Genomic DNA, 27,302 nt, shown 5'->3' on the forward strand with positions numbered 1-27,302 from the left:
TCAGTCACTGTGAGGATTAAATAATTTATAGAATGCTTAATATAACCCCTGACAGCAATCAGAAAGTTAGTTATTTTTAATATAGTTACTAGTAATCCATTTGCAAGGTCTTAGATTTAAATATTACCTGAACCCAAAGACTTCAAAGAAACTGAACACTAGCTTTTATTTCCTGTTTTTTAAAATGACCATTAAGACTATAGTTTATAATCCGCCCTGATTTACCAGATCCTCTGTTCTAGGTAATGGGCCTTTTCACTGAATTTCCCTCAACATGCCTGTGCATTGGCTTACTTTTTTGTCTAGAATGCAAACTTTTCAGGGGTGTTCTTGAGTTTCAAAGAATAGAATCATGAATGACACTAAGTAAAACTCTGGGAAGGTCATGAGGCAAAGAGTCGACCACACCAAAATTATCCCGAGGAACTGAGCTCCTATGCCAGTGATAGGGCTCTCCAGGCACCAGAGGAAATTAAACCGCAATAAAATTCACCCCTGGCTAAACGAATAACAATACCAATGGGAAGTCTCATCCAGGTAACAGAATGTGATGACCTACTGAGAAACAAGGACATCTTAGTGGCTTAGGCAACATGGGTAAGAGGTTGGAGGTAGGGATGGAAGACGAATGCTGCATAAGCACACATGCACACCTAGACAAGCTTTTGTATTTATAGAGGTCAAGCAAGGGGAGTGGTCAAGGCAATGGCGAACATACAAGAAATAGCAAAGATGCAGCTACTCAAAATGTCATTTACATAAATCTTTCTAGGATTCTTGTATCAGAATATACTTTATAATCTTTTACCATTTGAAGATTGAGTCATTCAACTACGCAACACAGAACAAAAGTTATATCTCATAAACCAGTACCTGCCCACACTCACAGCAGTGAGGGGAATCAGAATCAAGGTGGCACTGTAATTCCACTTGATTCTAAAAATCAAGTCTATTTGACATCGGTTTGAAGCAACAGAACCTTTATCAGATTTCCCCTATTAAAGAAAAACCCAAGGAGAGATGATCAAGCACAAATGATCACTTCATGCATTTTATTGATAGTCTATATTTTAAATCTGCAGTATGACATCTTACATAGGGAAAAAGCTTCTTCCTAAAAGATAACTATTAATAATCAAACCAGCTTTAATATGACTGACCTTTCAAGGTCTTGTTTTGCATTAAACAAGTTAATTTTTAGCAGGTGTAAAGCACTGTACAAAAAAAAGGAAACTGGGTACATTCTCAAAATTTAATACAGGGCTTCCCAACCAGGAGTCTGCCAGACAGATATTGGAGATGGGTGTTATGTTCAGGTTTAAATAGAAAGAAAATGAGAAACCAGATAAAGCAAGCCAACCAAATTCACTTCACTTTGTGCTCCTTTCCGCTTTTTTGAAAGTCTCTCCCAGAGGTCAGGAAGCCCTGGTATAACAATCACGGTAGCCTTTACAGAACATACATTTCTGTGCTTCATGTTCAAAGACATCAAGGCAGCCTTTGTTACCGTTCCCCCTCCAAATCCCTTCAGGTTCTCATAGGCTTCAGAAGGCTTTCCAAGATCGCTGCCCAGTTCTTTATATGAATCCAAGTAAACACCTAGACCAAAGTAGCTCTCTTCCTTGGAGAAGATAAAACAGGCACAGATACATAACCAGGCCAATTGCGTACCTACTCAACTTGATACCTAATCACATGGCCCTACATCTTTCAAAGCAGCACCAGGGACAAATGGAGCTATCAAGAAGTAAAACCCAAAGACCAGACAGTTAAAACACATACAAATCAATCAGTTAAAAGAATGTTAGCAGAGGGGCACTAAACAGAGTTAAGGCTGGACAGCTGGTTCAACCATACCTTGGTATTGGAATAAATCTGCAAGATGACGAACTGATAAGAGGAACCCTGAAATAACTAGGCACAGTGGTATGATGGGGTTCACTTTCACTGAATGTCTTCAAGATATCTAAAACTCAATCCAAGTGACCATAAAGCAGCTTGTGAGTCTTTAGTGAACAAATCCTAATCAACAGATATTTAACTGTAATTTTATTTGAGTGTTGGAGGGTGTGCCTATTTCCTTCCAATTTGAATTAAAATACCCATATAGACATGAAAATAATCATAAAACTGATACAAACTGTTGTTATCCCTTGGGAGTTCCAATACCTCTATTCCACGCTGTATTTTAGATACAAAATGGAGTTACTTAAATCAAGTGAGATTACTCACTTGTTGGGAATATTACATAACATTTTAGAAACGTTCCAGTTATGAACTCAATTTCAGAATGCAAAAATTTTTAAAAGGCAGGTACTGAACCCATAGCTGTTTCTTAGTTGCTTATTAAAAATCTGATTTAAAAATAAGTGAAGTACTAGTTCCCCAGACCTTGCACTTTAACTTCCCAAATGAAGCATGTTATATTGACTTACAGTTTCAAATTGTTTTTTAGAAGCACACAATTTACTAGCTAATGAATTACAACACTGTTACTGAATTATTAGACATACTGAATAATTATACTATGCTTGGGGGAAAAAATGCCTGACACTTTAACATGTGCCTTATCAATCTCTTGTATTACTAAGGTACAGAATACTTTAAAAAGTAGCAATCAGCATAGTCTTATAAGACAAGAAAAGAATAAAAGTGCCCTGCAAATGTGGCTTCTATGTACTTAATATTGGTAATACATTTAACAGGGAAACCAGTAAGATAAAACTTAAAAATTCAAATAAGGCAGATTACAAATATTTTTTGTTCACAAAAGAACAGAAAAAAGGGGCGAGGGGGATAAAAATATCCTCCATGTTTAAAAGTATCAACAACCACCACAAGGTGCCACTGTATTCTACCAAGCTGTAGAAATGGCCTTTTAAGAGGCATTTTGCAACATTCACCTCCCTATCACATGGGTATTTTGGGAACTGAGTGAAAGTCATGGCTGATGCTTGACCCATTTCATGTTGTGGACATCTAGAGGGCAGGTGGTTAAATACAAAGCACATTAAGTGATAACCCTTCATAGATATAATTTGTGACACTAACACTAAGAGCGAATACTTGGCACGGAAAGGACATGTTTTCCCAGGGAAAAAAAAAATTACTTGAGGTAACTATTATAGCCAACCAGTTTCCTAATCTTAAAGTTTGGATGAACTCCAATGACCATGTTTTTAAGAGATTATATATATAATCCTGGTGCTAAATGTTTGTTGTTGTTACTGTTAACTGTACAATTGATCATTACCTACACTCCAACACTAATGTGAACACTTTTCTCAATTCCCACCTCCATTAACCATTACCACCACTGAGGTATAACTAATGTGTTGTTTTTAGAGCAAATATTCCAAATTAACAACATGGCTCATCTTCTAGTGTTGCTACAGATAAAGTCTGCAAACTTTAAATCTAACTTCTTCAATTTTGTTTTTAGTACTAATAAATCTCAATCTAGTCAGCTGCTTGGAGTTAAACAACATACCGCCTCAAACGTTTCAGACTAGTAAGTAAGTTTTTTTAAATATCTGAAATATTCAAGGAAATTCCGTTTTAGTACTTTCCCCTATGCTTTGAACAATGTAATCTCCCAACATTGTTTTTTATTGTTCCTATTACTGCATGAAGTTCAAACTAGGTCTTCAAGACAGAACCTTTCTGTAATAAGAAAAAAAAGTGCAAAGATACAAAATGAAATGTAAAGTCTTTTGCAAGAAAATGCTCCCTCAAGGGAACAAGTGTTTGGATGCTGGTGGGAAAAATGGTTTTTGTTCTCCATCGTACATCTGACACCTAGAAATGACCTTGTCTTCAATGTCCACAACACTAGTAAGTATATATCAGTCATGGACCTTGCAAAATACAAAAAAATTAAGTAGCAAATTCCACGAAAATATGTGAACCCATTCTACATAATCCAATGGTAATTAATGAGTGCAATTGAAAAAGGTGTCCACATGCACATGTCCAATATGTGCATTCTACTAAAGGCTAAAAACTTAAAATTCTATTTCCAGTGTTTATGAATAGCTTCAATATCTACATTCATAATCAGCATTCTGCATGAGTTACCTCTTTAATACTTCACAAATGAGTAATACATCTTGGGAGGTTAGGAAGGTATTCGTTGTCAATAACTTTCTTTTATGCTTAGAACGTGCTGCAGTTGTTTTTAAACTATTTAAAATGAACACCCCTATAATAGGGACATTTTATACCAAGAGGAAAATGGGTTTGTTTTTAGCCAATCAGGACTACCCTGCAGATCTGAAAACTGTAGATTATACCCTTAGTAAAGGAGACAAGGAGGCTCACAAATATAAAGGGAATTCTGACTTTTACATGGACAATTTTTTAAAAAGATAAAATGTATTACATAAGCGCCATAAACAGTAAAATTTGCTTATATTAAAAAAAAAATAAGTGAAGCTTTGTTTGGACATTATTTCCTTGCAAGAGCAGTACATATCCTTAGTAAACAACTACCATATTTACAAGTTAATTTCCTTGATACTTAGGTAGGATTGAAAGCCAGAGGAAAACATGAAAGAATGAGCTTTGAAATAATCTTTACAGCTAAGTTGATAACAGTTAAGGTAGCCAGATAATTCCTAAAGCAGACTTGTTCATTTTGTAGAGGATCTGACTATGCCTGGGTAGTTAGCTCACTTCGTTAAAGGCCAAAGATGTGTTCAATTCCTCTTTGGGCCCATTAGCTTTTCCCAGGAAAATAAACAGTCCCCCACAGTCAGACTAATCCTAACCCCAACCGGCCTCAAAAGACAAACTGGGCGAGGGTACTGGGGTTCTTCACAAACCTATTCTTACTACTAAGGAAACAACATAAAGTGCATGTCCCATAGATCGTGAGCCAGCAGTCTCATCTTCAAATATGGGCAACACACTTACAATTTGAATCTCAAATAACCCAACACAACTCACGTTCAACAAAGGACAAAAAACCCTTAATTTTTCAACTGATCTTTAAATGTGAGATGTTAGGTTTGTGTTAGAGAGATAGTAATGAAATATTAACAAGTGTGCACTGGTACCTTAAATGACTAATCTCGAAAACAATGCAAATTCGAGACTTTCCTATTAGTACACACATCTGTACCAACCTCAATTCTTATGCTAGAAGTGGTTTATAGTCTCTTTCCTCTGCCTTTTTTTTTTGAGGAGCAGACTTGTAAAAACATCACTTGATGTAACTTGTGCTAGGTAGTAGTGGTTTGTTTTTCTTAAACCAAAGCTCTGCCAGATTTGCCAATCTACCTCATCTGCTCAAGTAGAACACCGTGTCAAGGATCTCATCGTACGAAACCAGTTCATGTCTGGATGATCACTGTCTTCGCGGAAAGTTTAAATTCTTCAGAGCAGTTTTCTTTACTCCTCCATCTTTCATTTCCTGCCTAAATCCAAGTTAAAATACACAATTCCCGTTGGTCTTCACTGCAGTTCAGTTCTGCACTCTGTCCTTTCTTTTGCACGTCACAGTAGCTGTTCACATACATTAAATATTATAGATATGTTCTGCTCTTGACACCTACACACTTACAAAAGCAGCTTTGTACTTTGTTTGGTGTGTTTTTTACTATGTTGGCTCACAAAAAGCAGTTTTTCATTTCTAAGCATGGTACTTTACAATTTTTAATGCATTAATACAACAGTGCATTGGAAAAGTACTGAGCCTCTACAAAATAGCTTTACATTTTTAAACAAATGAATGTGATTTTTTCACTTACACAAGCATAGGCTTTTTTTTTTTTAATATTTCCACAAGATAAATATCTCAATTAAACTATAAGCTCACTCTACAGTGTGCCACAGTGATGGGCTTAGGAGACAGTTATACACTTAGAAGATCCTAACCTTAGTGTTATTTACACTGACATGTCCAATATCACCTCGTCTGAAAGGTGAACGAATGATATTCAGCATGAAGCTGAATTTGTGCCAACTAATAACTGGGAATGGTAGAGCTTTAAGCAATCACTTCAGAAATATGTACTGTAACTTAGTCTAAACTGGGAATTTCCTTCGCCCGTCTCTCCTACAGCGTGGGAAACTTTAAAGATCAACATGAAACAGATAAGAGCCATCGCTAAGGCAGATCTTTTAAGATAACAAAGGAGAAACTGACAAGTGTATATGATAACTTATCAGTAATATCAATTACTGGTACTAAAATCAGATTTTTATGTCCTAAAACATTGCTTTTGAAATATTTCCTTTTATTCTGGAACAGAAATTGGAGAAAGGACAGTGATTCATTCAGAAAGCAATGACTCAACTCAGGTTGCTACTTTACATTTAAGCACCACTCAAAAAGTGGACATAAAGCAAGTGATTCCTGTTTGCCCATCACTATATCAGCTACATAGCTGAGAGTTCAGACCTTAATTACACAACGCTTTCTCTGTTACCAGAAGCTAAGACTGCTCTGCGACAAATAGGACAAGTAGAATTCTCGGATAGCCACCGATCGATGCAGTGGACATGGTACTCATGGGAGCAAGGGAGCTTACGAAGTTTGTTTCCTTCCGTATATTCTGTAATGCAAACACTACAGGTTTTTAATGCATCGTTTTCACCAAAACTTCTCATTGCCAAGTTGTCAATCTGTTCTTTGGTGAGTCCTCTAGGTTGGTCATCATCATCCTCATTTAAGAGGAAAAACTGAGCCAGACTAAGGAAGGGCAAAGAGCCACTTTCATCAAATGTTACTGGGGCCCTGTGTCGACCCTCTCGCCTGGCACCTGCTGAGCCTGATGATGAGCTTCCTTCATTACTGCCTTCAAACACCTCTGAGCTAGTCTCTGAACTTTCACCACTGGAACTGGAACTAGGACTGGAACTGGAACTAGAATTGGAACTGGAACTGGAACCAGAACTGCTACCACCACCAGAACCCCCTCTTCCGTTCCGTGACTCTGCCCTTTCCATATTTCGACTTGAGACTGAGCCACCAGGCTCTGAATCACTATCACTGTACATAAAGTAGCTTAACTCACCAAAACCCGTCATTATCTGCCTTAACATGGTCTGAATTGCAACAGATGTAGTCTCACTTAAACCAGTATTTAAGATTCTACGAATCGGAATTCTGATGGTACTGACATAGGTTCTCACGCCTGCCCGCTCAGAGCGTGAAAACGTACGCCTAAAACCTCCTCGTTCACTTTCATAAGTGACGGTGTTGTTCGGCGTCTGAGATCTTGACCGAGTTCTGCTAGCTATGCTATCTCTCTGCCGATATTCTCCAGGACGAACTCTTCTTACTTGAAGATCAAGGACTATGGTTGGAGGTCTCTGTCCTGATCCTGTAGATTCACCACTGCCAGCTGTGTCTGAGGAACCCGTTCCTTGTGAGGCATTTCTTGTTCCAGAAGCTGCAAAAAGACCTCTACTTAGCAAGTCAGGTCCACTTATTTGCTGTCTCAATGTCACATGGTGCCGGGTTCTAGAACTTCCCTCAGTCTCATTTACCAAAGGATGCTCAAAAGTCTGAGATGAGATACTATGATGAGATCTTCGTGGAATTTCACTCATTGGATGGAGAGGTGACCTACTTCTTTCAGCTCTCGCTCGGGTTCTCCGATGGTCTGGGCTCCTGCTTCTCGCCCTTCTCTGACCTCTGGTAGGTGCTACTTCTGTTAATGCTTCAGTTGAATTTCGTTCTGATCTAGATGGCCTTGCAGGTGCTGATTCAGATTGTGCATTTTCTACTTGCCTTTGGCTGTTGTTGTCCATATTTTCTCCACTAGAACGCCTTGCAGATGGCTCATTTTCGTTCTCTGGATTTTGGCTCCCATTATTACGGTTAACATTGATCTCTAAACTGAATCTGAAATCACCACTGTTTGGATTAGTCCGGCTCACTGCCCTCCAAGATTGGTTTCCTCTTTGCCCACTTCTTGTTGTATTTCCAGTTTGTCTGACAGAGTTAAGCCAGTCTATTATAGAGTCACCATTAGACACATCATCTGAAGAGTCTCCACCTGTTTTAAAAAAAAAAGGGAGGGGAGAGGAAGAAAAAGGAACTACTAAAATTAGGACAATCACATAGTAGTGCTCTGAAACTTTGTACTAGAAAAAATTAACAAGGACTCAATAGATTTCACATTTATGGATTTTTTTAACTATACTGCATAAATTTGCAAGTGAAGGCAGGAAAGTTTCAACTTCACTGTGAAAGAGCAAGCTCATCTTAGAGAAATTTAGAGAATTTTTTTAAAGGGAATCTGGAGGAAGTCTATTTCCAGTACTTTATCATATACAGAAGACTAGCGTACGACTGTGGACTGTCACAAGACGACATTTTCTCAGCCCACTGTCAAAACACTAATGTAAGCAAACAAGGTAAACACCAATTAAGGTACAAGGCTAGTATTTTAGTTCAAATTACATTTCTGTCAAATTTTCATTAGTCTACAACATTTCTTCTAGTCTCTTGACTTAAATGCCTTTGATTATACACGATGTTTTAAAATATAAGACTGCTAAAGCCAACTGCAAAAATGTAAACAAAGTTTACAGGTTTAAAAGTATTTGAATACTTCTTCATGTTACCAAGATTTTAAATTAACAAGAAACTGGAGATCAAACCAAATGAATAGTCTGAATCTAGCATAGTACATATAATGACTCGTTCAAGAACCAAACTGTTGTCACAGCCTCTTAGATTAGAGCGTCAGATTCCCCACTCCACATTGGGAGAGAAACACCAGACGTGAGGTAAGAGCAGGATTTCTCAACAGTGGCACTATTAACATTTTGAGCCAGGTAATTCTTTGCTGTGGGGGCTGCACATTTTAGGATGTTAGGATGTTTACCAGCATCCCTGATCTCCACTCACTAGATGCCAGTGGCAAACCCCCAGTTGTGACAGCCAAAAATGTCTCCAGACATTGCCAATGTGACCTAGGGGGCAAAATTATACCCCGTTGAGAACCACCAGGTTAAAGAATACAGCATTTCTTTCTGCTGGTGAGGAACTCACATGTTTATAAAGAAGGAATAATTCATTAAGTAGGAGGAAATTTCAATGGAGATGGAAAATCAAGAAAAAAAAATCACATTTAAATAGGCCATTTCTCACTATGTCCTAATTAACACAAACAAACCAAAGGTGAAACAGGAAAAGACCATGTTGACATTCTCATCAAATATCAAGAAAATGCCAGTTCTCTTTTTATGAGCAGTTACTTAGCACTAAATTAATTTGTGCCATTTCTGGTAATCTTTGGCTGACATTTACTGTTATGAAGTTCCTTATCCATTCCATCCTCTACCCACTCCCCAAAGCAAAATATACCTCTATTTTCATCTGAATTTTGTGGTGGAGGGCCCTCTTTAATTTGTTGTAGTCTTCTCAGCAACTCTTCCTCAGTACTTTCACCTGAAAATAGTTTAAAAATGTTTGCCAAATCACAAATAAAAACCAATGACTCTTACCCATCCGAGATGAAAACCAAGGAGTGAGTAGAAACCTAGGTAAAATTCACTTCTTCAGGAGCATGACATTACAGCTTACATTTATACAAGTTTCTTTCCACTTTACTAAATGCTTTTTCATACGATATCTCATTCTTTAAAACCGCAACTCTGAGAGGTAGATATTATTAGCTGCATTTTAAAAAAAGGAAACTGAAACTAAATGAGAGACTTACGTGCTAATAAGTGGCAGGACCAGAATGCCAACTTAGGCATTCTGATTCAAGTCTGGTACTGTTGGCTCAAAATGCGCTCCCTCTCATTAGAGTCATGCCAACTGACACCTTACCTTTTAAAATTTAAGCAATCGCTCAAAGCTTAGTAGAATTAAACAGAAATATGGAAGAAAGGGGAATAACGATTTTTAACTGGGATCAAATGGACCTAATCAGGCAAAAGAGAATAACCTAGAACAAAGTTCTAAATAACTGACAATTTTACCCAAGGCTAGCTCTGGAGGACTATGATTGGGACATATTCAGGGAATCAGGTGACAAAACAGAATAAGTCTATCCTAGATACTAAAGTTCCCAATAGCTCTTCCACACGCAGACTCATGTCTAGTAAGTTAAATAAAGCTAACAACAAAAAGATCACTTAGTTCCACTCTTTTCGATTCAGCTCACTATAAATTCACAAAATAATTCATAACTAAAAAAACCTGATATAGGATAATTCCAAATATGAGTGAACAGAATCAGGTAACAAGCACAGCAGTAAATGTCATTCTATACCCCTTGTAGTAAAATCATACTTCATAATGGCTAAAGAAACATTTTTAAAACAGGTTAATTTTTAGAAGACCAGCAATTTACATATATAAAGCCTTAAACTACACAACGCATACCTGGGGTGCCTAGCAAATTGTTATCCCTCATAAGCCTATAATCTTCTTCACTCAGGTTATTTACAAATTGATAGAAAGCTTCTTCCCGATCCAATCGGTCCATCTGACTTCTGCGCTGTGCTGCAGACTGATCACCACTTCCTTTATCGTTAGAATCTGAGCTTTCCATCTTGATGAACAAGTGGAAAATTATCTAAAAGGAGAAAGGAGATCAACTTTGAAAACAGAAATCAGTATGTATGCTACAGAACAGTTTTAATTATGTGAAAATCCAGAATGCAGGTTGAGACATGGATTTTAAGACCTCAAACGAATAAAATTTCATAACAGAAAAACTCCTGAAAAGCACTGTTATACAGGAAAAGACTAGGTCAGGGGTTGGCAAACTATGGCCCACGGGCCAAATTTAGCCCTGGTGCCTAGTTTTTTTCTCCTTGAGATCTAAGATTGGTTTTCCACTTTTAAAGGGTTTTAAAAAAAAGAGAGACTATTTTGTGATGTGTGAAAATTACATGAAATTCCAATTTCAGTGTTCATCAAGTTTTATTGGAATACAGTCATATACACTCAGTTACACATTATCTATGGCTACTTTTGTGCTTTAGTGGCAGAGCTGAGTAGTTGTGACAGAGATCAGATGTGGCACTCTCACTGCTTTGCACCGGTGATCTGTGCACTATAAGTTGCAGTGATGCAATTATAACTTGACAGCATTTCAAGTGCCAAGCATACTGTGACATTTTTTCAAATTACCAGTGCACTCATCATGTCAAATGAAGAGAAAGTGGACTTCAAATGTCACCCTTAAAGGCACAGTCGAGTATGGATTGTTATCAGACTAGACGGCAAAGACTGTGTTTATTATGCAATGACACTACAACTGTGCTAAAGTAATAAAATATACATCGATATTATCAGACTAAGCACTCACAAAATATTCCCAATTCACAAGAAAGCTACAGTCCAAAGAATTAGAAAGTTCACAACAAAATATCTCATCACAAGATATTTTTTTCACAAAAATAAAAAACGCTTCAATCAAAGTTAAGTTTCCAAACAGCTCATTTGTCAGCTAAGCAAGGAAAGCTGTTTATGAATGGTGAGTTAGTTAAACTGTTTGATTGCAGACGCAAAAGAAACGTGTCCAGAGAAAATAAACTTAAGATTATTAGCCTTTATTGCTCAAAAAGTTGAGGATACCGGGACATGTCAATAATCAATTGAAAAGCAAGGCAGCAAATGATTTTGATGGTTTTCCTTGGCTCTTGATGAGTTGACAAATGCAACTGAGACTATTCAGTTGTTGTTTATTCAAGGAGTCATATGTTGATTATTCAAGTTTGAACTAACTACAGAAGTAGCCTCTAGGAATAGTCTGCATGGAACAACTATAGGTGATAAGAGTTTCAAAGAAGTTGAGAAAACTCTAATTCAGCACAACCTGAAGTGGAATCTGCTAAGATGTGTTACAACTGAAATGCTGGTAAAAATGTGTGTTGAGTAGAAAAAGACCTAGTCGGGAACATTTACAAAGCTTGTGAAAACGTACAGTGTTTAAAATCTATGGTTACTCATTGTATTATTCATCCGCAAGCAGTATGCAGAAAATATCTGATCTATCATATTACTGAACCAGCAGTATCAATGGTGACCTTCACTACTGTGGACTTAACTATCATCAGTTCTGTGAATTTTTGTCAGAAGCAGAAGCTAAATATCCTGATTTGCTCTACCACTTGCTCATTTTGATGGCTTAGCATTGGTAAAGTTTTATTGTGATTGTTGTACCCAGGTGCAAAACTGAAATTTCTTCTGAATGAGAGCCACCCTCAATTACTATTACCAAACAATGAATGGATCAGGAAATTAGCTTTTGCTGCACACTTCATATCTCTTAAAGAATTCAACCTAAAATTACAAGGCAAAACACTGCTTATATGCAAAACTTACACTGCAGCAGTCATTTCAACAACAACTAACATGAGAATCACAATGCCAAGTTGCTTTATACACTTCTTGTGCTATCAAAGAAATGAGAGCTCCATTCCCATAGAAATTTGTAGGAGATATATTTTCTGAGCATAAATTACAGTTCCAGAAGTATTTTTTAGAACTCAACGTAAGTACAAAGGAAATTCCCTTATTTCAAAATCCATTTAGCTGTTCAACTGAGGAGCTTCCACCTAACCTTCAACTGGAAGCAATAACTCTGCAGTGTAATGGTACGCTAACAAGTAAATATCAAGAGAAGAATCTAACAGAATCCCTTATTATATGTCTTCTAAGGTATGAATATGCTTCATTAAAATTATATGCTTGTGGACTGATTAGACAGCAATACGCGTATGTGTGAAAAGACATTTTCAAAGGTGAAATATGGAAAATCTCATTTCAAGTCAGTAACACTAGATGAACATCTGCAAATCGTTTTGATAAGAAATACGCTTAGCCTCAATTAAGCAAAATGTTATCCCCCCCAAAAGAATGCCATTCTTCTCATTAGCATACTTACATTATCAAACATTGTACTCAATTATTATTACTACATTTTGAGTTTTATCAACAAAAACTTCGTGGAAATTTGGCTTCTCTCTTTTTATATAAATAAGTACATAATATCCCCAATTTTGCTTTTTGATCAGCAAAGCAAAAATAATATTTACTATTTGGCCTTTACATAAAAGGTTTGCCAACCCCTGCTCTAGATAGCACATAAAACTAGCCAAAAATTCTTACTTATTATTCATTACTTGTACAGACATAGGAAATTACTATATTGGCAGATTTCCTAATACTCTCAAATTAACCATTCTAACGAAAAACAATAGTAGTAAATAAGAGAAGACTCCAAACAAAAAATTTCATTCTCTAATTCTTTTCCTTCCAACCCCAGATGGACCCTATTTAAGTTCGCATTGACAAAATAAAAGTTAATTCCATGAACACATGAAAATCTGATTTGTGGAAGAGGTATAAACTATATTGGTATTAAGATTTAATCCCACACACAACATGTGAAGTTATTTGGATGTTCACAAGTCAAAACTAAAGAGAAAAACAAAAACATACCCTCTTTCGGACATAAAAAAGAAAGAAGCCTCTCTACCTGTCTGCTGAACCTAAACAAATGTTAGTTTAGACATGGGCACATCTGGATCTCCTTTCTTTTATTTACATCATTATTTAAACAAATAAGAGGAGCACATCAAGGAAGGGGAAGGAGACCTCGATAGTTCTGGAAAGAGTTTCCTAATCTCATAACCAAGATTCCTTAACTTTGGTAAAACCAAACTAGAGAAATTTCTGAAAGATGGTGTTTTTATAATAACTTGAAACTTTAAGACTAGAAATCGACAGCTTAAATAAAATACTCATAAAAGTTACACGGGCCAAGTAATGAAAAAAACAAACAAAAGGAAGCCAAATTTTTCCAAATGTAGCCAAGTAATACAATTTGGTATTAGTAATAGCAAGCAGCTAATTTTAAAAAAATACAGAAAAGCACACAGGAAAAAGAAACTTTGGCCACAATTCCTCAAACCAAAGACAACCACTAGTAACATTTGACTAATATTTTAAACGATAATAACAGTTAAGCTAATAAAGCTAACATTATGAACATTAATAAAGTTAAGACAAAGTCTACTTGTGAAGGATCAGTAAATATTTCTGAAAATAATTTGGGGGCCGGCCCGGTGGCCCAGTGGTTAAGGTCACACATTCCGCTTCTCGGCGGCCCGGGGTTCGCCGGTTCGGATCCCGGGTGTGGACATGGCACTGCTTGGCAAGCCATGCTGTGGTAGGCATTCCATATATAAAGCAGAGGAAGAAGGGTACAGATGTTAGCTCAGGGCCAGGCTTCCTCAGCAAAAAGAAGAGGACTGGCAGTAGTTAGCTCAGGGCTAATCTTCCTCAAAAAACAAAAAATACAACTTTGTAGGCTTGACAGCCTTTAAAAATATAAATCTTTCAAGGAAGGCAAAAACATCTGATAAGCTCTGACGTTTAAGGACATGAACCAAAGATAACAGAAAACTCACATACCAAGGACTGTTACAAGAATGGCACAAAGTCTTAAGAATAGCACCAGGGAGGTTAAAGCTCATAAGGAATAGAAATTCGCAAAAATACGGGGAAGATTATTTTTTTAAGTCTTTGAAAAACAGAATCTGAAACAAGAAAGGGGTCTTGTACTGAATGTGTGGGGTTGGCATATTAACAGAAAATGGAAGGTAGAGGCACTCAACTTCTATTTTGTTTCTATTTTATTCAACAAGGAGGATAATCACCTTCCAACTGCAAATAGTGGAAAAAACAAACTTCTCAAAGAGAGAATCAAGAGCCAAAACTGCAAAACTTCTAATAATAATCTTTGAGAAATCTAGACAACAGGAGATATGCAAGAATACTAGACTCAAAAATGATCTAACCTTCAGGGCCGGCCCCATGACCGAGTGGTTAAGATCATGCGCTCTGCTTTGGTGGCCCAGGGTTTTGCCAGTTCAGATCCTGGGCACGGATATAGCACTGCTCACCAAGCCATGCTGAGGGAGTGTCTCACAGCCAGAAGGACCTACAACTAGAATATACAACTGTGTACTGGGGGGCTTTGGGGGGAAGATAGAAGAAGAAGAAGAAAAAAAGAAGACTGGCAAGAGCTCAGGTGCCAATCTTAAAAAAAAAAATCTTCAAAAAAAGTGAAGTCTATAAACTATATAGCACAGAAAAATCTGACAATAAACCTAGGGGAAAATATCAGATATATTGCATACATGTAGAAGAAAATATGTTCACCAGAAGTGGGGTTCCCTGCCAAATCAGCCTCATTTGCTTTATATAGGTATGGTTGTCAGCCCTGGTTTGCTCATTACAATCACCTGGGGGAGCTTTCCCTGGGATTGGCCAGACAGTGATAGTTTAAAAATTCCACGGGTAATTCTGTAGTGTAGTCAGGGTTAAGAACCTCTTTGATAGGGACATCAGGATAATACTGCTTGTATGTTCATCTTAGTTTCTGTACAGAACCTGAGAAGGTTTCTCATCCTATCGTTATGAAGAAATGTGGCCTAGAGCAGTGCTTCTCAAACTTCAGTGTACAAATGAATCACCTGGAAATCTTGCTAAAATACAGATCCAGATTCAGCAGGTTGGGGGTGAGGCCTAAGAGCCTACATTTTGAATAAGCCTCCAAGTGATGCTGATGCCGCTGATCTTAGAATCACAGCTTGAGTAGCAAGGAGCTTGATGACAATACAGTTGAATAGATTTACCGTTGTCAAACACCACCCTCAAAGGTTACGGAGCAATGTTAACTTGCAAACAGCCCTGTCTTTAGAATTTTAAAAAGGACCATGTCAAAGACACGCTAAGCAAATCTATAGACAACTCAAAGCTGGGAGTTAGTAATGAAGATGTATATGATAAATAATACTCTGAATTCTCAGTGGACTGTGAGGATGAGCTGAAATCAACAAAAATGATGGTAAATTTGCTACCTTGAACACCTTATTAAGGGTTATCAAACTAAAATAACCCAAAGTAGGAGTACAGAGTAGGGGAAAAACCTGTCTTGAAAGTTCACATGAAGAAGACCTCAAGTTTTTAGCAAACAAAAGCTCAATGAAAAGCCTGTTTGGGGGGCCAGCCCCGTGGCCGAGTGGTTAAGTTCACGTGCTTCCCTTCGGCGGCCCAGGGTTTCACCGGGTCAGATCCTGGGAGCAAACATGGCACCGCTTGTCAGGTCATGCTGAGGCGGGGTCCCACATAGCACAACCAGAGGCACTCACGACTAGAATATCCAGCTATATACTGGGGGGCTTTGGGGAGAAGAATAAAAAAAGGAGATTGGCAACAGTTGTTAGCTCAGGTGCCAATCTTTAAAAAAAAAAAAAAAAAAGGCCTGTTCGACCCGCCTACTAAGGAACCTATCAGAATCACACGTTGCTTTCATAGACCAGTGTTCAAATTAACAGTCCCACTGCAACCTGCTGTTCAGACTGTATGTGGAGTTTTTTAAACATTTTAAATACCACCAAATGGACACTGTTGTGTTTCAAACACAACAAAGTATCTAGAGTGAACAAGATGGTGAGAAGCCAGGGAACATCACAAAAGAAATAACTGAATCACCTGGAGCTGTCCAGCCTGAAGACAAGACTAAATATGGGCTACAGGGTCAAACCAGGGCCAAAAGTGAAGAAGGCCAAGTGAAAGGGCCAAAATGTGAAGAAACATGTGAAGCAGACAATTCTTCCTTTTAATGCAACAGTTTAACGAGTAAAATTGTCCAAAAGTGGAGATGTAGCCAGCCTCTTGAAGCAAGCAAACTACCCATCTTGAGAAATATTCAAGCAGAGGCTGGATATTAAAAAGGGGATTCCTTATTACGTGGGAGTTTGAACAGACTGATTTCAAAGGACCTTTTGGACCAACATGTCAGGAAGGATGGATAAGTCTCTTGGTTTTCTATTCCGGGCGTAGGGTCATATTAAGCTACATATTTCAGTGACACAATTTTGTTGTAACATTTTCAAGACCAATCCACTTATGTTGCCTCATCCTCGCCCTCCAACACACCTTGTGCTTTTACTACCTTCACAATTCTACTAATGCTGTTCCCTCCTCAGGCCCTTCTCAGTCTCTCCCCATTTCACTCACTCTTCAAGGTTCAATGAAATCTTACTTCCTAAGTTTTTACTGACTATCTCAGCTAGCAATTTTTTCATCCACCTCTGCTCACAGCATTTGTCTGTGCCACTAGAGTGGCACTTCCTGCCTTACATGGTCTTATATTTTTGAAATATTAATTTTATTAATCTATCTTATTTACCCAAGATAACCAAAATATTTCAACATGTTAACAACATAAAAAAATCAGTGAGATGTTTTACACTTTTTTAAATAGTAAGTCACCAAAATTTAGTGTGTATTTCACCCTTATAGCACATCTCAAGTTGGATGCTTTCAATGGTTAAGAGTGAAATGTAGTCCTACCAGAACAACAAAGTTGTGTTTAATGGAAAAATATTTTACACTGCTTCAGTTTTAAAATTAAAGAAAATTAAAAGTTCAATTCCACAGCTACACTAGCAACATACCAAGTGTCCAGAAGCCACGTGGGCTTAGCGGCCACCATATCAGCAGCTTTAAAGAATTTCTAAGGTAGAGAAATTCCACATATGGAAAGAGCTTCAAAGTGTTCCCAATACATTGTCCATGCTCTATAAACCCACTATTTATCCATTCCCCTTTATGTTTTTCAAAAGTAAAATAAAATAAGGTTGAATACTCTACCAATACACATGGGATAGATGATTCTTTCCTATGTTCACCAATCTTCAAGATTCACTCTTGCCCTTTTATAATTTTTATCATTTCCTAGATGGGGACTAGAGACAAAACGTTATACATCTATTCAAAACCCTCCCAACACTGTGATTTTAGAGATTATTGAATGCTAAACAGCACATGCCTTATGAGCTTATAGTTTATTCCATGCAAGAGGGATTTTCATTTTGGTTTTATTTTTCAATTCAAAATTTTAACGAGACACACTCACAAAGCAACATGTAAACAAATCCAAATCACTATTACTTCCATGATACCAGGCTGTTCTCCTTTCCCCCTACCCTCGCATACACACGCCAGAGAAAATCAAGGAAAATATTTTCCCCACATGACATCCCTGCAACACACTTATTTTTTATTTCAAAATTGCAACCAAACTGGCAAGGCTTCATTAAACAGAATACACGATACTGTTGCTAAGGAATAGGTGTCCATTAAAGAAGCAGTTTGTTTCTTGTAGTTGATTAGGGGACACAGAGAGAAAAATCTGATTTGCTTCCCTACTTTTGCCCAAAGCCTCCATTCTTTCTGCCTTATTCTGCATTTCCCCTGGGCTGGGAGTGGGGTCAAGAGATTTCGGCACTGGCAAGACACCTCTATCCTCCAGAGACATTAAGGGGTGAGCTGTGGCTGTGACACCTGCAGAGGTCCCCTGGACTAGAAGTAATTACATTTTGAAAGAAAAGGAAATTCTGAATGTAAGCAATGCCCTCAAATGCTTTGCAAAATAATCTTACTCACACATACCCAATGAGCTTGGTCTCATTTTAAGCAGTCCCTTCTCTACCTAAGTGGCATAAAATGAAAAAATATAATAAATCTAAACTAAAGTTCAGCCCCTGGTAGATGTAACGTCACTACTGTTTGGTAAGTGAAAATGAACCTTTTAAAGGTAAAGCATGCCAAAAAGCTCAGGAGTCCACATGATCAAATATAGATCTCGCTCCATTTTGGTATGAAAATATTAGTGAAGAATTATGTTAGCAAAATGGCTCTCTAGATTCTACTCTACGGTGAACAACGTTGTGGTACACTTCCAGTTTAACCAGTAAGAGGAAAAGAGAACCTCCATACAGCCCTGGACTCCTATCATCATAGAAGAGAGGCTCTGAAATTTATTTATTTAGTTATGTTACTCTCAGTTATAATATTCATGGGCATAAATCAGAAATTTTGCATTGAGCACACGATTAGCACTAGCCACTTTTAAATTGAAATATTCCTATGAAATGCTTACCACTCAAACAACTTAAGAGACCACGACTGTTCCTAAACCACTTGAATCTCTCTCTTCCCAGTTATAAGCAATGCCCACTACCCCGTATTTATGCAGCCCTTTACCTATATTTCATTTAATCCTCGCAACAATCCTATGAAGTAGGAATCACCACCTCTATTTTACAGATAAGAAACAGAAGCACAGAGAAAGGAAGTGATTTCCCAAAGGCCATGTGGCTAGTAAGTGAGAAAAGCCAGTAATTAAACCCAGGTCCCTTGATTCCAAATCCAGTCAACTTTTCACTAAATAGACAACTGCCTCCAAATATATACCAAGACTACAGACTTTAAAATACAGTCCTTCAATTTCAATAGGCACGCCTGAAGTATTTAACCTCACTACGAGCTCTTTCATACCATGTTCTCTCCTGGTATGAAAACTTCCAAAATGACAAAACACCTTTTGTAAGCAGTACGAACCCAGCAGGACTTATTTTTAAATAAGTCAACTTTTAGTATTTTTGTTTTAAATACAGTTGTCCCTTGGATAAGCAGATATTTTATTAACCTTATTTCTTTCAGAGTACTGTGTGCCAATATATCCAAATCCATTTCTGGAAACAAGCAGCCAAATTAGAAATTTTGCCCAGTCGTTTCAAAAACTACTGGTTTGGTCAATGAATGTGTGACTGTGTCAGGAAAATTTAATTCTGGGGAGGAAAAGCCAGCAAGAAAACCAAACCTGAGATTTCTGTAATTAAGAAATTTAAAACAGATTCTTACTCGCCTTGAGAATTTTAAAGCATTGTTAGTGATCTCCTTTTCTCCTATAGTCATTATCATATATTAATATAAATTATGCAGATTACTATGGTTCTGACCACTGCTAAAAGTATTTAATTCTAATACATGTACACTAATCTTTAAAAAGTGTAATCTTGTTATGATATTAGGGCAAAAAGTCACTTAAAACATATTGTTTGGTACTAATGGGTCAGGAGACCTGGTGCTAAGTATAAGCACACATGTAATATATTCAGTGGACACACTGCATCATACATAGTACCCAATTAAGGAGACTTAAGGCACCAAAATATATTGTTAACAAAACAACACTTTACAAAAAAATTCTGAAATTCAAATGTTTGCATGAGTATCAATTTAAAAATAAGCCACGTCTACTAAGTTTGGAAGAAATAAACTTTTTAAAAACAAAAAGGTATGGTGGGAGTGAGGAATCAAGGTAACCTAATAACCAACAACTAAAGACTCTTGAGCATTTTCACCTTTCACGTGTGCTCATACAAGCTCCAAACTTAACAGTGCTCTGAAGCAGAAAATGCCAATTAAAAAACAATCATAGGTATCAACATAAAAATGTGTCATACTGAAAAACGAAGAGCATCACTGTTTGCAACAGAGCATCATTAAGAACCTCATAGACGGCCGGCCCCGTGGCCGAATGGTTAAGTTCTCACGCTCCGCTGTGGCGGCCCAGGGTTTCGCCAGTTCAGATCCTGGGTGCAGACATGGCACCGCTCATCAGGCCATGCTGACGCAGAGTCCCACATGCCACAACTAGAAGGACCCACAACTAAAAATACACAGCTATGTATCAGTGGGCTTTGGGGAGAAAAATGAAAAATGAAATCTTAAAAAAAAAGAACCTTATAGAGTAGATGAGAATTAATAACATGCAATTCTTGTCAATAAAGAAAATGTTAGCTCAGTAATATCACCAAAATGAAAAATATTTAATGCTGTTAAAAAAAGTCAAATCGCAAAGAACTGCTGAATTTGAGGTCAGGAGGTAAAGTACCATTGTATATGCAGTTATCAAGTGTTGAGAATTCTTCATATATTAAATGTTTAATTAAAGTTGTATGACATTTGTAACAGATAACTAAAAGGTTGATAACTACCAGATAGTTTTTATTCTATGAGCAGCAGGGTGGAATTCAGCTCTGTGAAAAGGAAAAAATAGGAGATAGTGGGGGTTCTAGTGTTGGCTGTAACATTATCTAGCTATGTAAATTTGGCCAATTCATCCAAGCTCTTATGCCTCAGGATCTCCATCAATAGTAGAGTATCGGATCAAACTATCTACAAGGTACCTTCCAGTTCTATAAATCTGTGACTATGAATAACATATAACCCAGGTCACATTACAGTACTAAGTCAGAAAAATAAAACTTATGAAACAACAGGAATAACTAGGATATAAATTTAGAAGCTGTGCTTTTCCCACTGCCATTTCACCCATGCACCTGTCTCCCCCATTTTGTGCCCATCTTTCTTTTTGCAAAGAAATGTAAAGTATTCCTCTTTAAAAAAACAGGGCAAGGCTGATGTTCCACTACCTTTATTTACTGCATGATATCTCTCATCACGCAAATTGTTGATTATTTCCAATACTGGGCTGTCAGAGCATGCTACCAAGGCCTCCACCGCTGCTGATACCACTATAAGCAGTACAAGGTTATCGAATATTATCTGCATCGCAATGGTAGCGCAGCCTTGCTTATATTCTTCTATCTTTACCACTTGAAAAAGATAGCAGAAAAAAAACCAAAAGGATTCAGAAAGGTCCCTCATGTGTCTTATCTCTTGGCAGGAAGTCTACTGACTTGCAGCTCACAAACAATTCTGACGACTACACCCTCTGAAACAGTTAAATTGAAAGAGTAATAAGAACGTCAACAATCAAAGGACAGAGACCAAGACAAATGCTGCCAATTCACAGGATCAAGTTAATGAAAAAAGGAAACCACTGTCGATGGGGCTCACTCAAGTACTTCAGACAGTGAATTTAATCTTCGATTACCCATTTCATGTTCTTTTATTATCAGGCCACGCCACTAAATTAGAATTTGGTCTTATCCACACGAACTCAATTCTAACTTGCTTCTCATTATTCCCAAGTAGTCAAAAAACGACTCAGAAACCCAAAAGGTTCATATGTCTATTTAAAAAAAAAGTTATTAATGTAAAATCACTGATTACTGGCAATTCTGGTGTTAATCAGTAAATAAAGCACTATTTTTAAGGACATAAGTTTTCCATCAAAAATTAACTTTTTATAAAAGAGTGAAGCCAATTTCTAAAATTAAAATCACTTGACCAAAAAAGAAAATATTATCTATACTAATGACTGTTCTATTATTTGAGGAAAACAATTTTGTGTTACAGAATCAAACATGCTGACAACGGTGCTTTCTGAACGAGTGTTCCTACATAGAAATGATGACAGAAGTGACCATATATCCCCACTTTGCCCAGAAGAGTAGTAGTCTACACCTGTTGTCCTGTAGTAATTACTAATATGGCCCTTTTTAACTCTCAAAAGTGTCCAAGTTTGGATAAATTATATGGTTACCTTAGATGTAAGTGACACTAATGGGAACTTTGGTCAACAAAAAAATGAACATTGTCAATAAGAGTTAACTCGTTTCTTCCTACAGTCAAGTGGAAAGCAAGAGGAAAGAGCTGTTTTCCATTCCAGAAAAAATTAAAAACATTAAACACAAATATCATTAAACACAGGTTAAAAAATTAAACAGAACCTATACTTCTGAAATTATTTCAAGAGGTCCATGAATCTACATAATTACCATGCACTGTCTACAGATATCTGTCTCACACATATGTAGATGCTGTTATGACTAACGAAATTAAAAATCGCGGATTGGAGCACTAAAATATGAGAAAATCTACAACGAAAAATATAAACTAAGTATTTCAGGAGCAAAATCACAAGTTCATAAATACATTCTCAAATTCTTCAAAATTGCCAAGACTTCTATGTCTAAAAAATACCTCAATTGACGAAAGAAAAACTGAACTGCTTGATTATCTGGGAAACTTCCATGTTCAAGGTTGAGAAAAAAACGATGGAAAAAACCAGACACAGAAGTATTACTGCTTTCTTAAACTGGTTATCAAAATGTCAAGGGATTATATAAACTGGATATTTTTTTAAATCAATGGGCCATAAGGTTTTGGAAAGCTTCGTGTTACAAAGAAATGTTAAGGAACCGGACTTACAAAAGAAAAACCTGTCCCAGCCCTAGGCAGTGGCCCCAAATTCTAGCACCTCATTGGTCTGCGTTTGACAGAGGACTTTTCACTTTCTAATTCGTTATCCACTCTATGGTACATCAAGGGAAGAGGATGCTGGTGAGTGATTTGCTCTATCACAATCCACTAGGGCTGTGGAAAAAGTAGTAGACATATTATAATTCCATAAATGCAGACGCTCCAATTGACTTGGATTATTTAAGGCCTCACTACATGGTCACTGACCTCAAAGAATATATCCCACCAGCCTAACATTTCTAGATATCATTTCATTATTAAGCTATTTCTCAAAAGCATTTCTGATTTTAAATTAAGTTTATCAAATTATATCACAACCAGTAACAGCTGAAGAAGGAACCATGACAGACAAAAAAAGGGGAGGGGGGTAATTGCTAAAGAAGTCTCACCTGCTTCATAAAGCAGCTTTCCTTTAAGTTAACAAAAGTTTCTGATGCAACAAAACCTATAGATTTTTTAACTCCATCTTTCATTTTCTTTGCATTTCCGATCTAACAGGAGAGCAATTAAGTCTAGAGGCATAAAAGTGTAGTGACTTCAGCATCAGACAGACCTGGGTTAAAATGGGGGCTCTACCACTTATTAGCTATTTAATTGAGGACAAACTACTCAACCCTTTCTCTGTAAGAGAGTTAACATCTTCATGAAGCTTTGCTGTGAGGATTACAAGAGCAGGCATGTGAAGCACAGGATCCAGCACATAAGCATTCAATACAAGTTAGTTACCAATTTAGGCTAACTACCCATCCCACTTTGCCTGGGACAATCCAGGTGTGTACCTATTCTCCACGCATAATTATTAATACGGTCCCTTTTGCTCTTAAAAGCATCCCGGCTAGGGCAGTGAATTATGTGGTTACCTTAACAATGATGATGATGAGGAAAGGAGTGAATATCAATTAGAGTTATATATCAATTATGATTGATTGGATCTTGAAGGAAAAAAATCAAACACCACACAAAAAAATCTAAGACTATATTCCTGTAAGATATTCTACTGATATTTCACTCAGTTATTCAATGAACATTTAACAGCTGTTTATTTATACCCATCCCATTCCAAAATGATTTAAGGCAGCAAATTTCTATCTTGTTCTGTTTTATACAGGTACTGGTAAACTTCAGACATTATTTTAAAAGAGGAAAATTCACAGATAAAGAACTAGTGAGTTCCAGCTGTTCAGAAACACTACTGTTTAAACTGCCAGTGAAAAATACCCATTCTCATCAGGAAGATTGCCCAATACCAACTAACATATATCAAATAAGCCCATCCAATTATAGGGCCTGCAAAACGAATAAATATTTTTAAACATGCATTCTACACATAAATCATCAGGAGACGCAACAAAAAATAAATTACCTGACTGTTATGACATAGTATTGTAATACAATAAACTGGATTTTAGTTTTCTTCACTCTCTGCTCTAGAAAAAAAAAGAATCCATTATTCTTTCTCTTTTATAAGATAGACATTTTCTTTGAAACAAACACATCCTACAAAAATACACATCCTATATATTTTAGTTACACACACACACACACACACACCCCATAACCCAACCTAATTCAATATTGTATCAGGATGTTCGGGGAGATTGAGAAGGTCAAAGGGAACCAGGAATCTTAGATGTTAGATGTAAGATTTCCTTTAAAGGCTGAGAGCCAATCTACTTTTTAACATAAGCCTGCTTAAAATAGGCTTTTCTTTATCCAACCAGTAATTATTTTCAGATTCTGATAGTTTCTTTTAAGGACTTATTTGGCACATTACATTGGCCTAAGGCAGGAGCTTAATTTATGAAAGATCATCAGGACATCTTAGGCTAAAGAATGAAACATTTTTCAGTAAGAGAAGTGTCCTAAAATCGTATTTTAAGAAGTGTTTAGATTGGTCTTCCTGGGTACTTTATTTTTACAATTCAGAAAACTGATGTTGGGGGGGCTATAACTGAGCCCGCCTGCTCTCAAGTCACCCAGGACGGACAGAATATATCTGATGAGGTGATGAGTAGTTATTTTGTCTTTAGTTACAAAGAGTCAAAGAAATGATTAGTAGTAGTACGTTTATTTCTTCCTCCCTTCAATCATCCAAAGCCACCGCAGTTAATTCTGATTCAGGAAATGCGGGCTCCTTATTTCCAGAAAAAAATTATTGTGGGGCTTTGCAAATGGTAGATGACAACCTGATATAAACGCTTCCTCTTGCCCCAAAACTAAAGAATGACCTAAATAACAAGCCTGCTAGGCCTCAGATTCCCGGACTAACCTGTGGAATAAGTATGGTGAAACTGTCTAGGGAAGGAACGTGGCTGTCTCCTCCATCTTGAAATTAATCAGCATAAGGGAAAAAGGGACTGAGTATTCAGGAAGCAGAAGCCCAACCGGTTAATACTAGTTACTAAAGCTACGGCGTACGTGGCAGGTACCGCCCGCAGAAGCGGAGACCCTTAGGCTTTTTTTCTGAGGGGGGAAGGGTTGGGTCGTTGGCCGATTGAACGGAAATTAACTTGAAAATCATTTGGCCCAATTCCCATCCTTACCCAAGAAAAACAACAAACATGCAACGGCTTTTCCCTCCCTTTTGCTGGGGGAGGGGGGGGGGGTCCTTGCAGTGATATCTGGCAAAGGATACGCCAGGGTTATTCAAGCAAGGGAGTAAACCACATTTGCCTCAGATCCTCAGGGAAGATGTCATCGTGGCCCCAGGGGGCGCCTAATTGATAGTGCCCTGCAGAAGGGCTGAAAATGGGGTTTTGCAAATCCTGGGAAATCTAAAGGCCCAAGAGTTCCTAGCATCTAACTTAGAGCAGCCTGATTTTCTTCCCTCTTTTCCCAAACCCAAGCCCGCCATGTAAAAGCAGGGGAACGAGGGAAGCCTCCAGAGAACGGGGAGAAAAACCTGAGACGATCAAAGATTCTCACGCCTGAGGCCAAGACTCGAAAATCGCCTCCCCCAAATTCTTAAGGCTCTGGAGGGCCCCAGCTGCGGCTCGCGCGGCCACGGAAAGGAAGTACTACCCACCTCCTTCCCCTTCTTCAAAGAGCCTGTCGACTATACACCCAACTAAAATGGCAGCGGCGACTACGCCACGGAGTCCCCCGCAGCAACCGGCGCCTCGGGTCCGGAGGCGGCGCTGAGCCTCCGCCACGACGCGCCACTCGGGCCATTTTGAGAGAACGCGGCAGCCGTGGCTCCGCTGTCTTCCTCTCGCTCTCCATCCATTTCTCAGAGGATTCCCAAGGCTTCACTTACTCGGTTTTAGTGTCGGGATCCGACTCGGTCGGTTCGGCCGCCGCCGCCTGGGCTCCTGCACGCCTCCCCTGCTGCCACTTTCAAGCCCGCCTCCGATGAGTCGCTGGTTGAGACCCGCCTCTAGCCCAGCGCCTGCTCGGAGACGTTGCTCAGGCAGCCATTATCTTCCCCATTGTTACCAAGCAGCGACAGGAAACGACTGCCCACAACAGGAAGTGATGATGCCGCGTCCCGGCCCCGCAGCCCCACTCCCAGCCTATTAGCCAATCCCAGGCGATTCCTCGAAAAGGCTCGGCGGGAGGAGGAGGGGGACAGCCGACGACGCGTCAGGCGGGCGGCGGTCTGGAAAAGGAAAGCTGCTGGGACGCCCACCATGTGACAGGCCCCACCCTCCTTCGCCATTTTGAATTGTGGCGAGAAATTCGCGTTCTGAGAATTGTGGGAACCTTAGCTTTCCCATTTTGAAAGTGAAGGACGTCACTGTCTGCCTGCTTGAAGCCTCTTTTAGAGAGTGAGAAATGCGATATTGCTCTAACCTGACATCCAGTCACACAAGTAATCCAGACCAATTCATACAGCATCCTACCTTTTATTCAACCTATATTTATTAAGCGCCAACTGTATGTCAAGCGCTCTTGTAGATGTTAGGGGTACAGCGGAAATTAAAACAGACCAAAATCCCAGTTCTCGTGGATCTTTACATTCTACTTGGGGGAGAAACTATTTACTATATATATACAATATTACTATATATAGAGAGATACATATATATTACATATTTTATGTATATATATAATTTGCAATTATATGTATATAATTTGCGGTAAATGGGAGACAAAGCGGGGGTAAGGGGCGGTGGGAGACTGCCCAGTGAGGGCAAACGGGAATTGCAATTTTAAAGCGGTCAGAGATGGGCTAAGACGGTAACTCTGAAATACTTGGAAAGCGGCAGTGATTGTGGGAAAATCTGATAACGCTGGAATTTGTGAAAGGGCGGTTAAGGAAGGGCTTTCTTAGATGGTAAGGCCTGAAGGAAGC

The 27,302-nt window shown here is 38.2% G+C and overlaps 1 protein-coding gene across 4 annotated transcripts; it reads right to left on the bottom strand.

The window, feature by feature from the left end:
* Positions 1-1,024: 1,024 nt before the first annotated feature.
* RLIM (ring finger protein, LIM domain interacting) lies at positions 1,025-26,608 on the bottom strand. 4 transcript variants are annotated; one of them, XM_014728981.3, is made up of 5 exons: positions 26,265-26,608; positions 24,372-24,435; positions 10,349-10,541; positions 9,323-9,406; positions 1,025-8,006 (listed from the first exon to the last, which is right to left on the bottom strand). In XM_014728981.3, the coding sequence occupies exons 3-5, from the start codon at positions 10,515-10,517 to the stop codon at positions 6,409-6,411; spliced, it is 1,851 nt and encodes a 616-aa protein (XP_014584467.1). In that variant the 5' UTR covers positions 10,518-10,541; positions 24,372-24,435; positions 26,265-26,608; the 3' UTR covers positions 1,025-6,408.
* Positions 26,609-27,302: the final 694 nt, after the last annotated feature.

Source organism: Equus caballus, chromosome X (genome assembly GCF_041296265.1).
Source record: "Equus caballus isolate H_3958 breed thoroughbred chromosome X, TB-T2T, whole genome shotgun sequence".
In the NCBI taxonomy this organism is placed as follows: domain Eukaryota; kingdom Metazoa; phylum Chordata; class Mammalia; order Perissodactyla; family Equidae; genus Equus; species Equus caballus.

Excerpts from the sequence above, each read along its gene's own strand:
- RLIM (XM_014728981.3), bottom strand. The coding sequence starts at position 10,517 with ATGGAAAGCTCAGATTCTAACGATAAAGGAAGTGGTGATCAGTCTGCA. Across the intron at positions 9,407-10,348 it reads CAATTTGCTAGGCACCCCAG|GTGAAAGTACTGAGGAAGAG; the intron begins GTATGCGTTGTG and ends AACTATTTTCAG. Across the intron at positions 8,007-9,322 it reads AAATTCAGATGAAAATAGAG|GTGGAGACTCTTCAGATGAT; the intron begins GTATATTTTGCT and ends TTTTTAAAACAG.